The 13,702-nt window shown below is 40.7% G+C and overlaps 1 protein-coding gene and 1 long non-coding RNA gene across 2 annotated transcripts in view; one reads left to right on the top strand and one right to left on the bottom strand.

The window, feature by feature from the left end:
* The window catches only part of eva1ba (eva-1 homolog Ba (C. elegans)), a 16,779-nt gene extending 4,094 nt beyond the window's left edge, over window positions 1-12,685 (top strand). Inside the window, exons 2-4 of the mRNA XM_046045296.1 lie at window positions 7,175-7,308; window positions 8,743-8,837; window positions 8,953-12,685. Of these exons, the coding sequence (XP_045901252.1) occupies window positions 8,771-8,837; window positions 8,953-9,377 (492 nt within the window). The 5' untranslated portion in view covers window positions 7,175-7,308; window positions 8,743-8,770 and the 3' untranslated portion in view covers window positions 9,378-12,685. The remainder of the gene's footprint in view (window positions 1-7,174; window positions 7,309-8,742; window positions 8,838-8,952) is intronic.
* Window positions 1,991-5,882, bottom strand: LOC123968487. The gene is made up of 3 exons (XR_006824474.1): window positions 5,671-5,882; window positions 3,103-3,188; window positions 1,991-2,670 (listed from the first exon to the last, which is right to left on the bottom strand). It is a non-coding gene; the product is annotated as an uncharacterized LOC123968487 (long non-coding RNA).
* Window positions 12,686-13,702: the final 1,017 nt, after the last annotated feature.

Raw genomic sequence — 13,702 nt, 5'->3', positions numbered from 1 at the left:
ATCTACACAGCTGATTTCTCACCTCAAAACTTCTCAGAAGTGGATTTAGTGATGAAATTCCATACAGAAACTGTAAAACTTCCTGTTGCTGGCCTCTGTCTGGCGCATGCAATGATGATGCAGTAAATATTCTCTCTTACCAATCAGCAGTCTGTCATGTTTTCACGTTACATTTTAGTATCCCTCAGCTCACTTGGAACCTCGACGGAGGTGAGGTGATACAAAAAAAAGTACCCGGAAGCAGGTACAGGTACAACATTCCTACAATGGAAACCCAAACAAAGGCGAGTCGAGCCAAAGGGCCTCCGCTCAGACAAGCTTGGTTTGAGGGCGTGCCTGACCCCGCTAGCCGCTTGGCAAGCATTATAACACGTTTTCATTGTGACGTCACAAGTAAAGGAAGTGAAGGGCTGGACTACAAACGAGCTGTTTTCAAGAGGTTCAGAGCAGTGCTTTCTGTGGGAGATGGGAACTCCCTTTGGCCTGGACTTTGGTCTTTTCCACTTTGCAAACCTGTTACATGCACAAAAAAAAAAAAATACTCAATAAAGGAGAGGGGAAAAGCCAAAAAGAATAATACCACCTCTTTAAACTGCATGTGAACAGGATGCAACAGACTAGAGACCCCGTGTATTTGGTACATTTGGTGTTTAAATCTATTAGCAAAATAGAGTTGAGCCAAGATTAGTAAGTCACAGTCTTTAAGCAGTATTAAGTAGACAGTCAGAAAAAAATGTTTATAGGATCATTTAATCCCCTAGAGGATCAGAACCAATGACAAAATAGCACAGAGATGCTCTTTCTAGACTGTCCTTTTGTTTGGTAACAAAATCTCTCCAACCCCTCCAAGCTAACAACCATCACATTTATTTCCTTCGCCACAAAAACCAAATGACAAAGCATTTATTTTATCTCTACATCCTAGGTGAAAAGGAACTTTTCAGTAGATGTTTTTGTTTGATCTGCTACGAGGAGCTAATTTACTAATTTCTATCAGAAAAAATTATCATACCACTGTAATGGCTGATGACAATACCGCTGATGTTTTTATAATTACTACTGATTGCTAATAGAGGTCAGTAGAAGCCATATAGGCTTGTCAAATGCTCTTTAAGTAGCTGAAAACAAGCACCAGCCTTCACAATTACAACACAAACACAGATCCTATCACAGCAACATTTCTGAACCTCCTAAATCTTGTGCAACCGCACCGTGCTCATGAGCAGTATAGAGTAAATCCTACAGACCCAATCATATACAGAGCAAACACATGTTTTGTGTCAGAGTAATCCTTAGGGTCAATGTAATTGAAACAGTATGTGGTGTTGGCCTGTTTCTGGATGGTGGCCCAGATCGATGAAAAGGGTGAGATCATGGCTATATTTTTGGAGCTCTGAGTTTAGGATGATCTAAAGCCCACTGAGATTAGTAGAATCACACAGGAATGTTCATATGAATCAATCTTAACTCAGAGGAACATACACAGACAACCAGTTACTGTCAACACACCGACACATACTGTACACACACAAATAAAGTAAACACACACACAGCTGTGGTACCAATGTGGCTTCCTACTGCCATGAGCGCTGCCTGATTTGCCTGATTGGTGAAGATGGGACACTGGATATCTCCTCTTGATTTACATAGTAAAGCATTCTGACTCTGCCTCACATCAGGAACCCATCCTGGTGCTATTAACCACTTGCCCTAACCCCCATTTCAGTCCCCTATCCCTCTATTATCCTCCCATTACCTGCCATAGCCCTCAAGATATATGCTCTTTGCAGGACAAGCAGCGCACTGTGGTTCACTCTTTGTGACATGAGGATACACAAGGATTCACCGGGGCAATGGTTGCAGTTACTCTGAGCCAAGCTGCCGTCACACTGGCATACTGAGTCATGTTGAATTTTGAGCACTGCCCTTGGTGAAAAGTGCAGTGTCCAAAGTCAAATAATAAATGTCTGACATTGACTGACTGGTTTGATTCTGTTTACTCCTGGAACAGTTTTATTAAGTCCATGTATAAAGCCAAATCATCAACACATGAACTAACAAAGCTTACTTTCAGCTCTATATCAACCATGAAACCATATTCAAGTTTGGATATGAACCAATCATCTAATGAAATGAAATGTCAAGGTTTGAATATTGCACAAATATCACAGGTTGCGATAAATTTATTTCCAGTTAAGACCCTCTCAAAAGGAAACTTAAGATAAGTTGGGCTAACTTCATTGGAGCTGCTGTGTGTCTCTGCTTCTTGCTGTACATTATAGTTCAGACTAGTGTCTAATGTAATTTAACATGTGTGTGTTTGTTTTTACCTACTGAGAGTGTGAGGTGGGTGGGTTTATCACATCAGGATAATTTAGTCTCCTAAATTAAAGGCCAATATGTACTGTCTCCGAAGTGCCTTTTGAAAGCGATGAAAAGCTTCTTTCAGGTATTGACGAAACAGCCATTCAATTGTTCTGGAGCTTTCAACAGTATCACACAGTCTTCCTCAGCAGATGTAGTTTCCTCAGTTGTCATGATATTGTAGATCACCAAAAACTTTTTATGATGATTCTGAGCATCTCTAGGACTCTATGTCCTTGTTATGCATGACAACTAAGGCTTAAAGTTCATTGTTGACCTCGGAAACAGCAGAAGTCTAACCGGAATCTGGAATATGAAAGAAAAAAATGGTGTGCGTCTTAACAACAAAGCCACCAAGACGGCCCAAACAGATATGACAGTGGCACAGCTGGAATTCACGACGCACCAGGAGAAGTGCTACCTGTGTGCTAATTACAAGTGCAGTAGCCTATTGTATTTTCTGTGTGGCCTGTTTTACTCTCCAAGTACCTAATCATCTCCCCCTAGCTTATAGATGTTTAGCTTCTCATGCTGTCTTTGAGTGCAGTCATTCTAACCTGGCTCTTTTTTCATGGTGTCCGAGGTGCCATCAGACCCGCATGTGGTTGTTTCAAAATGATCATCATATTCTCAGTGACATACTGTATCTCAGTGTTCCAGCATATAAGCAGAGTAAAACCAACTATAAAACTTTTTGCCAATACTCTCTGACCCAGGTCTGCTCAAGGTCAACCTCACCTGGTGCTCCACGTCTGTCATGATGGCAACCCCATGTCCTGTTCCAAAAGCAACAGTTTCCTTCTCAGTCAGAATCTCTCGCAGGCCTACATAAGGGGGAAGCAGCACCAACAGTTTGAACAGAAACAAAAGATATTCATGTCAAGAGGAACTGAGAAGCAACGCACTCATAATTGTCCTTTGCAACCTTCCTGGATGTAAAGAATGAAATTACCTTCACCCTGTGGACCTTCATAAACGCTTTCACAGACATTGTAAAAAGATATGTTGGTTTGGACAATGTTCCTATTTACCGAGTGGAAAGTAATCTACCTCTGCTGTTTTGGAGAGAGCTTGACATTCCATCATGTTTTAGTACTTGGAGACCATTTTCTGGCTTGATTACAGGTGTTTGATAAACGGCTTTAGAGACATCCAGTCACTTTTGTGATACAGTTTCAGATTTGTTGGCAGTTTGAGGGTTGTTGTGAACGTTTCATCAGCTAATTGAAAGAGTTTCTTCATGAGTAAGAGAATAACTGAGTCAAGACTGAGCTTTGATTCAGTATATTTATTTAGGGGGAACATGCAGAGTTTCAGAATGTGCTCCGCAAGTTGAAAATAATGTATAAATTACCCAGATTGGTTTGTTTGATGCTGTGCATCATTAAGTCCAGACTTTTATTTCAGTAGCAGCCACAGAATCAAAGCAGGGACATTTTAATGAACATAATCAAGAGCAAAGATGCTGTAAATTCTATTGGCAACTACTGTGATCTTCCTAACTATAGAAGCCTGTACATTTGAAAACAATGAAATATGATTTCAAATGAATTCAAATCTGGCAATTTTCTTCTGTGAAGCTTCATCCCAGTGAAACCACGGAAAGGCCGGTGCACCAGGAATTGTTGCGGCTGCACAGAAATCCGAGGTATTAAAATTATTTCTTTCCCTCGGTGGTTCGGCGTGTGTCATTACAATGAGGAAATAACACTGACTCGCTCCCTTGTGTAATCTGACCTTTTCATCTTCTATGTATAAATCAAATGTGGCTTGACTCCCTGCATAAATTCCACTGAAGGGTCATGACTTTGATTTCTTCATTGTGGAAGAGGAGTGTTGTGGTTGGATGGTTTATGAAACAAGTATTACTGGTGTATCTAGGGAAAAGTGCTTCCATTCTGTGACAAACATTTGCTTTGGAGGTCTGCCCCTGTTAGGAGGCAGCTGATAAATCACCCAGTTGACATCTGCGTACGGCAGACAGCTCAGTCATTCTGTCTTAAGATACTTATTTTAGACAATAGGGATGATGCTGAAGGAAGGCTTTGACATTGCGGTTGTACCCGCGGAAACGGACAAACCTTGTGGGAAGGAAGGGCCATTGTGGTTATCTCCAAGTGGATGACTAAAATATCACACTACATGATAGTTTTTCTTCCAGTCAGTTACTGCATCCAAATAAAAGCAAACACTGCTCAGTCACAAATAGAGTTTGACCTCTTCTCAGGCCACAACACCACACCATACTGTGTTTGTGCTGGCTTCAGTCTGAGGACATTTTCTGCTGTGACCCTACATAAATAACTTATTGCTGATTGACAGATTTTGGGAAGAAGCTAAGCTAGTTGCAGCCTTTATTGTTTGTTACTGAGATTATATGTTGCTTTGATTTAATATGAGATGTAGACTTGTGTTTCCCACACAGTTAGAGCCATATACGTATGGGTTAAGTGATTATTTAATAGTCAGCAGTTTGTCAAGGACTCAGAATAGGGATGCCTGAGTGTTTGACCTCAGGAAATGAGGCCAGGAAAGAGCAAATGATAAGTTAGCAGGGACAAAAGATAGGACTACACATTAACGTCAAAGGAGCTCAGATGTGCCTCAAAGACATGTGTTGCCACAGGTTGGGCCAGATCATTGGACAATTACAATTTAGCTAACACTATAACTATATGGTGTCCTGATTCTGAGATATTCTCATATCTATGGCAGAGCAGTTGGTGTGAATTCTCCCTCCAGTCAGCACTCCCCAAAAATTGCAGTTTGTGAGGAGTGTGAGAAGTGTAAAGCTTTGTTTTGTTTGTTTGTTAGATTGTTTTATTTGTCCTAGTCAGTCATTTGGAGTTTGTTCGTTTGTGAAAGCTTTTTTGAATCAAAAGTTCAGTGTGTAAGATTTAGTGGCATCTAGTGGTGAGGGTTGCAAATCGCAACCGTCAGCTCACTCACCACTCACCCCTCCCTTTGCAAGCACGTAGGAGAAGCTAAGAAAACATAGTAATGTATATTTTATTGCATTTTTGTCAATAGATCCTCCTAAATATTACATACTGAACCTTTAAGCTGTCGTGGTTAATGTCAATATTTGATTTCGTCAGGAGCCATAATTTGATGGTCTGTTGTTTTTATTCATAATATTTACCAGGCAATTGATCATGCAACTTACGTTTGAGTAAAACATGACTCTTATGTTATAATGAATGTCCTCTTTTTAAGGATGTAGGGTAAGGTAACATCTGCAATAGAAAAGCAAATTGGGTCACATGGAGAAAATTACTGAAAGTTGAGTCATGGGATAGTACATACCTGGTGAAGAGAAGGTCTGTTAATAATTTCCTTCTGGGAGTAAAACAAAAACACAACAAAACAACAGGGCAGAATAATTAGTGTTTAGATACGCTTTAAACAAGTCTCCAGTTGTCATTAACCACCAGTTACATGTGCCTGTGTCCTGATGAAGCTTAGGTTTGCTGCATTCCAGTGTGAGACGAGGCCAGTTTCTGTATTGTATGTGTCAAATCATTAACTTTGACCTTGGCTTGAAGAACGGTTTTAGTCATTCGAGCCGTTTTGTTACCCTTGAGACAAAAACAAAATATCACATTGAAAGCCCGTGTTCTTCAGCTCTGCTTGGATAATGATGAATAGATTCCATTAGTAGGATGGGGATAAGGCTCTGTGGGAGGGAGGAGATGAACTTGTTCATAATTGAAAAGAAAGGAAGGAAGCTCGACAGGAAGACAACGCGTAGGTCCATCCCTATGGTGCACTGCACGAACAAAAGGCACATCGTCTCGCTCCCGTGGGGACCGAGGGGGTGGCCTGGAAAGCATGTTGCCATAGTGACTGCTCACTGTCACTTAGCCCCCGAGCGCTGTCTCAGTCAGGCGCTCTGTAGTGTACATAGGATCTGCCAAGAGTCAGCAAGATCAAAATCTGCCCTGGAAAGCACAGAGGCTCTGCTAAACCAACTATAGCTGGCAGAGGAGCTTTTTCCTAAACAGGGCTAGAAGTTTCACAGCGCAGCATTTTTCACAGCACTTCACCCCATTTCTTTTTATTCATGTTATTTCAACAAATGATGGGTCACTCAGTGCTGTGTTTGTTACACATTAATATACAGTTCAGTTTAGCTAGCGTTAACTGTCTCTTGATTTGTAATGGGCCCAGACTGTCAAGCTGCAGCAACGAGGAGTCTTATAACCCCAGCACTGATTTGAATCACGATACGGACTAACTAGCGTACAAGAGTTCATTTCACTGAAGTAAAAGCTAACAATGTTGGTCCCACAGCTGGTTTACTGCCTTTGTGTCTGTTGGTACTGAAGTGATAATAAAAGTTCCTGCCCACATATATCTTGCACCAATAAAATTACAGTAAACACATTGTCAGCCAAAAATTCAAGACCCATGGAAAACAAAATAAAAATGTATTATTTTGGTGATACAGTTTTCCCAATACCAGTCAAAAGTGTGTATTTTAGTTTCTTACTAAAAATACATTTAACTTCAATTCCACTTTTAAGATATTATTTGCTTTTTCATACTGCAATACATAGCCTGGACATTCCTGTGTTTTTGCAGTCTCTGTGCATCTTACCCTAAGATTTTACCCTGTGTGGGCACAAGACAGCACAGTTCAACCACGGAAAACTGAAAAACCTGCCTCTAGTCTGTTGCTGGACCGTGTATCCTGCAATAGGCCTGTCGTTGTTTGCATTGCAGACGCCTCAGTGAGTTTGGATCTAATGTAGCTTGACGTCTGTTTGCGTGTGTGTGTCTGTGTGTGTGTTTGCTCTTGTCTGTTTAGCCTGAGGACCAAAGATCACAGGCCCCGATCCAACAGCAAGGGAGAGAAAGAGAGAGCATTTTGCATCCATTCTGCAACTTCTCATTAAACGATGAACTGGGACTGAGACAGTGCTCCAAAGTTTTTTTTTTGTGGTAAGTTTTATACTTTATCTGTACTCCACTGTTTGTTTACTTCTACAGGAAAATGTTTGCTGTGTTTTAAAGTCTATTAGTGGGCCACATTACATATGGTTTACACATGTGTGGTTTTATGCTTGAATTTTAATTAAAGTTGGATCAACAAATAAGTACAAATGCTGCATAAATCACTGAGGTATTCACATCATGGCATTGAGGTTATCAGTGGGTACAATTTAGAGGTAAATGCAAACACAAACAATGTGGTTTGTGCAATTTGAGGACATCCATATGATCCATGTGTAGGCACAATGACATGTGGTTCGACTTAGAGAGCAGTGCACACAGGTTAGAGTGGGACGGCTTCAGATTTCGTCATCATTTCACATGAATGGAATGTTTTTTCCACAGCCAGCCACAACACAAAGCACATGTTAAAGGAGAATGGCGCTAACATTAGTTGGAAGTCTTAAAGGCTTCTCCTTTTATTTTGAACTGGTCTCTCCTCTGTTGCCATGAACACTCTTATGTGTGAACACCATGATGTCATCAAGCCAGGAAGGTTAACAAAGTGAAGGAGAACAGCCAAAGTCAGCAGAAAAGGTGCAGCAGGGTGGAAGAAGAGGGTAGCCATGTATGGGTAACAGAGGAAATGCAGAAAGACCCAGCAGCACAACATGACCCTGGTTTGGTTTTCATGCAGGCAAATCCAATAACTGTGAGAAGCAGGCTTGTTTCTCCCGAAGACAAAAGCTACTGAGTGAGGTGGTAGCATGGAGGTAACACAGAGGACATCGAGGATATAGATAATTGTTGAAAACAAAAACCAGACTGCAAAGGAGAATGAACACGGTCTGTTCTTGTATGCCACAGGTTTTACCTTAAGAGGACTTCCTTGGGAGTGTTAGGAGTCATGACTGCACACAGGAATGGTTAAAAATACAATAAAAGCTCCTTAGACTGACAGGATTTCAGGAGGACAATGAAGCAAAACAATATAAATAAGTTAACCTTACACAGTTCTTCTCCTCTGAGCTTCACAATTTGATCTAGGAGTCTCATCAGGGAGGAAGGAGTCCTTTGCGCCCACTGAGGAAACTGACTCTTGACCTTTTTTATAGAGGGCTCTCATGGTTCAAAGAGAATAGCTGAGGCAGAGTGGCATGTGCCCAATGTGTTATGATCCCAGTTGAAGCCAGTACTTTGGGAGGACATAGAGGAGCTTTTGTTTTACACTTGTTGGAGGCCTCATCCCACCTACCCTAAGGCATATGAAGATGTATGGTGGTTAGTGGGTTCAACATCCAGGCGCTGCACAGAATGGGACATTGGAGGAAGGGTTTAGAGACTTTTAGCACCTGGAAGAGCATTTACAAAATATGGTGTCTAGTTGCATTGTACATTAAAGTCAGATTAAATATGGTGCATCACGTGTTTGTTGTTTTTCAGGTGTACAGAAAACAAAGTCAAGATCACCATGGACGTGAAAAAAAAAGAAATGGACCTCCTGAGCAACAGCATAGCTGCATATGCACACATCAAAGGTAGGTCACGTCGCAGACAGTACCTATGTCCTCCGGTGTTAGTTATCTCTATCCAAAAACTGAAGTAACAACATTTTACTTTATCTGATGTTGTTCATTTTTGTTATTTCCTTAGCAAACCCAGAGAGCTTTGGCCTTTACTTTGTGCTTGGAGTTTGTTTCGGCCTGGTGCTGACACTCTGCCTCTTGGTCATTCGCATCTCCTGCAAGACGAGGACCAACATCGTCCCCTCCACACCTGAGAAAAAACAATTAAAGGACAACAGTGAGGATGACGAGGAGAGCGAGGATGACGAAGAAGAAGATGGGGACGATGTAGATGCAACTGTCCCTGTGTCAAGCACAGAAGTTGCTGTTGGTAATCATACCAGCCAATCAGATGGGACACTTAGTGTGAATGTGTTTACTTCAGCTGAGGAGCTGGAACGGGCACAGCGACTGGAGGAGAGGGAGCGCATCATACGTGAGATCTGGAGGAATGGCCAGCCTGATATCCTGGGGTCGGGAACAGGGACTATTGGACGAGTGCATTACTACTAAGAAACATGAGGCTTCAAGGGAAACACTGTGAGCTCTGTGAAGGACTGACATAGACCTTTGGGTGGGCCTGATGTCCCTGAAGCCTGTGAGACTTGAAATCCTGTGTTAGATACAATGCAACATCAAGGAAATAAGACCATGGAAGAACAGTGATTTGCCAATAACTGACACTGACCGAGGTGAACTATGTGATATTGCACTTCCTATGTAGCAATGTTATTTTTCAAAGTGAAATTAAACCAATAGGTGTCTAAAAGAATGATTAATCTGTATGGAAAAGATGCAATATGAATGTGGGTGCTGATGGACACTTGAAGTAATCTGTTTAAAATGTATGGCGCTTGATGACAAAAATGCACACAACAACTAGGTTTATACATGTAATGAAAGTGTATGAACTGTATGCTGCAATGAAGATTATTTGTTAGCAGTGACGACAATTCTCCACTAGACTGGTGGGTTTGTGGGGAAAACTCAAAACAGCTCTTAAAATTCCTCCAAGAAAACACTCTCATGAATACTGTCAAAGAAAATTACATTGTTTAAACAAGCATATCAATCAATTTTAGGGTTCAGATTCCACAGACAGTGTAATGTAAAGACAATTAAAATTGGAGTCTTCAATTTAAGAGTATGTTCATTAACCGGCTGTGTTTTCAGGGATAATTCCACCAAAGGAAATGGCAGAATTAAAGTATTAAGCTGAAATAATTAACTGTTGTTTCTCTTCATAGTGCTCAGATAACAAAACAAAAAATATACAACAGAGCTCATTCTCTGTGTAGCTATGGGCCATGGATTTATAAGATAAAGAGAGAGGGCCTACATTAGCAACATTTCCAGATTAATGAAAAAGGTCATTCTTCTTTGTCATTTATTTCTGCTCAATAACGTATGTGCCTTAAAAGTTTTGCAATTTTAAATAATCTTTCTGGGAACTTTAAAACAGCCCCATTTGACAATGTTTTTTTGAGGATCTGGTGGAGTCAGACATATGGTTGTAAAAGGATCAAAGATGTTCCGATACCAAAGAGAATGGGACTTGAACCTGGACCTGAAATTTATTTCCTTTCCTTTTTGAACGGAAAAACTTGAAAATGGAGGAAAGTCTGAAAGCTAGTAGCCTACAGGCAGACGAATCAGGTGTTACAGGTGTGACACCAAAATCTGTGACCTATCAGATTCTGTGACTACACCCAAACGACGATTATTTCCTAACCATAACCATGTACTTTTGGTGCCTAAACCCATCCAAACCCCGCTTCACATCGTCAACAAAGCCTCTGGTGCTTTCCATTTGGGTCACACAATCTGATAGGTTACACATTTTGGTGTCACACCTGTAACACCTGCTGTAACATGGTCTATATCAAGCGCACCCTTTGTATAAAGGCGGTCCATTTAACCTGTCAACACCTGCTCACTCGTTTACTGCATACTGCCGCTCCTGTAGCCCAATTCAGTTACGTTAGGTTTTATCGATAAAAATAAAATGCGTATATTTGCGTAGCTAGCCCCCGGCGCTGGTCATACAGCTGTACACGCACAGCACACTTCAAGCAGGAAGCCTTGCGTTTTCTTTCACTTGCTGACAACTTCGGATCGCCGCAGCACCTCAATGCTTCCCTTCAACAACCAACAACTGATTGATTGATTGCCATAACATTTTGTACATTCATGTTAAATGTGTAATGCTGCAGACTTTGGTGTTCCCCAGACGTTCTGTCCTGTGCCACCATGAGGTTGACATTTTTGCTTTTTAGTGAAATATCTTGACATCCAGTGGGTTGCCACTTAGTAACTTACAGATTCCCAGAAAATACATTTGAATGACTTTTCATCTGGCACCAAATAAATTCTTCACTTATCCACTAAAATATCTCAAGATCAAGCCTACTAGATGGATTGGCACAGACATTTCCGTTTCCCAGAGGATGTATCGCAGTGACTCCAGCGACCCCCCTGAGTTTTCCTAACTTTTAGACTGTGGCTCTCAGACAATGTATCCTAAATATGTTTTAATTTTTAGGTCTAAGTGAAATGTCTTGAAAGATATTGGATGAATTTCCTTAAAATGTGGCACATATATTCACGTTCCCCACAGAATAAAATGCGGTAACTTTAGTGAGCCCCTGACTTTTAATCTAATGCCGCCATCGTGTCACAATTTAGTTTTTTCAAATACTCTAGTTTGAATATCTGCAAAACTACAGTCCCATCAGCCTCAGCTGTACTTTGAGTTTTGTGCTAAATGGCAAATGTTAGCATACATTCTACTCTAAGATAGATGAACATAGTAAATATTGCAAAACATCAGGATAAACTTTGACATTGTGAGGGTGTTTGGTTGCTAACATTAGCATTTAGCTCAAAGCACTGTTCAAAGTATAGAGTGACTAGCATTACTATTAACTTTAAGCCACGTCAAGGTGTCTCTCTGTTGACCCTGCTATCTCTTTGGCATGTCTTGGAGTATGTTCTGCTACTAATTTATGATCTCATGATGTTATTTGTCAGCTGACTGTATTTGCTCATGCTATTCATTCTGTATGTTGGCTGCTAATTTCTTTTCGTACACTGCTAAAATTAGTTGGCTGTTCATTTCTGCTCTTATGCTTTTCATAAGTGTGCTGGTTGCCAATTTGTGCTCTTATGCTGTGGATTACTATGTGTATTATTTGCATTGGTAGTAAGTGTGAATAACAGAAATTCTTCCCTGTTGCTGCTGAGCTAATTTTTCCGTTTGGCATGTGCATTACGATGTTTTGATTCTTTTTACTGGGACCTAATTGGTTTTGTGCCATATTTCCCTCTGTGTTGTTGACATTGTTTTGCATTTGGGCTTCTGGCATATAAACAAGACTGTTGTTCTGCACACAGTTAAAGAAATGATTCAAATGGCTTTATGTCACAGCTTGCTTTACTGTTCTTCTTCTGTACTACTGCTTCTACAGTTACGTCTACACTCAGCTGCCATCATTGCACTGATGGCATTCTGCTGCTTATCACTGCTACATGGCATTATATAAAAGCCATCTCTGTTTGCCCTGATTGGAGGTGCTATGTTTAGGAATGGTCACACGAGAACCAGTCCCGACCCACGCAAAGCCTGTGCTCACTAGATAGTATATTTCCTCCGTTGTCTGTGGTGCTTTGCAGGAGAATGACCCACACATAGTAGATTCCACATAATAGCTAGTGTAAGCCTCTGTATTTAATGTGGTGTATTCACATAATAAATCTGTTCCTCATGAGTTGGCTGAATGAAATATTGTTTGGTTGCCAATAAAGACTTACAGAACATTGAATTGCCCACCCTGGGTGAATGTTTGTACTGGACATTATTACAAGTCAATTTTTAGTGGTTTGGTGATTTACAGTTTATGAACGCAGTGATTCTTGGCATGTCAATAAAGCCATACAAAAGGGAAAATAAACTAAACACTCATCGGTTTATGGTACGTGTCTACATTCTTTCTGTTGGCCAACCTGGAGCCAGAATCTTTAACCTTACATTCTTGTGCTGTGAGGCTGGTGTAGCGTTGCTTGGAGCAAGGTCTTGGTTGGAGATGGAAGCAAGCCAAGAACTTCCGCTGGAGTTGTCCTCAAAGTACAAACTGGGAGGAGAAGACCGGCTTCAGGTTTGCCTTGGGGCCTGCTCTGTTTTCAGATGGAGCCCACAATGAAGTCTTCTCTGTTGAGGTCTTGGAAAAAGCCTTTCATGTGGTCATGGGCTTTCAGAAATCAGTGGCGTTGATGGTGTGGACTCTTTGAAGTAGCTATGTATAAACTTCTTGCGAATGGCGTCTACCTCCAAGTATATGACCCAAAATATCTTTTACTAGGCCCACGATTCAATATTTTGAAGAGAGTCTTTTTCCTTTTACAGGATGTAATCAAGACACACATGTAATTAGAAGCAACATATTTTACCCTTGTGGTAATTATGCAGTTATGAAACAATACAGCAATAAAAATTAAATGAACATCAACATGAGGGAAATCCAGTTAAGGAAAGCCATTAATCTGAACCACAACACAACGTGGGAAAGATCTCTACAAAGACAATCATAGTATGGATGGTCTTTTGTGGTTGTTTGGCTGATTCCAGAAACAGCCTTTACAGATAATAACATCTAAAGACACATTCATGCTATTTAACCACCACTTTAAATAGTTAATCACACTTTTTATAATGACCAACAGAATATAAGCAGTACTTTAAGACTGCCTTTTTATTCCACTCAGTGTGCTCCATATTAAAATAACATTTTTACTAGGCCTATGTGAGATTTATTGCCATTTCCCATGCATATGATTTGTTT

Source organism: Micropterus dolomieu, linkage group LG03, assembly GCF_021292245.1.
Source record: "Micropterus dolomieu isolate WLL.071019.BEF.003 ecotype Adirondacks linkage group LG03, ASM2129224v1, whole genome shotgun sequence".
NCBI lineage: Eukaryota > Metazoa > Chordata > Actinopteri > Centrarchiformes > Centrarchidae > Micropterus > Micropterus dolomieu.
The sequence above is the reverse complement of the archived record's forward strand: the minus strand, read 5'-3'. Positions and strand labels throughout refer to the sequence as shown.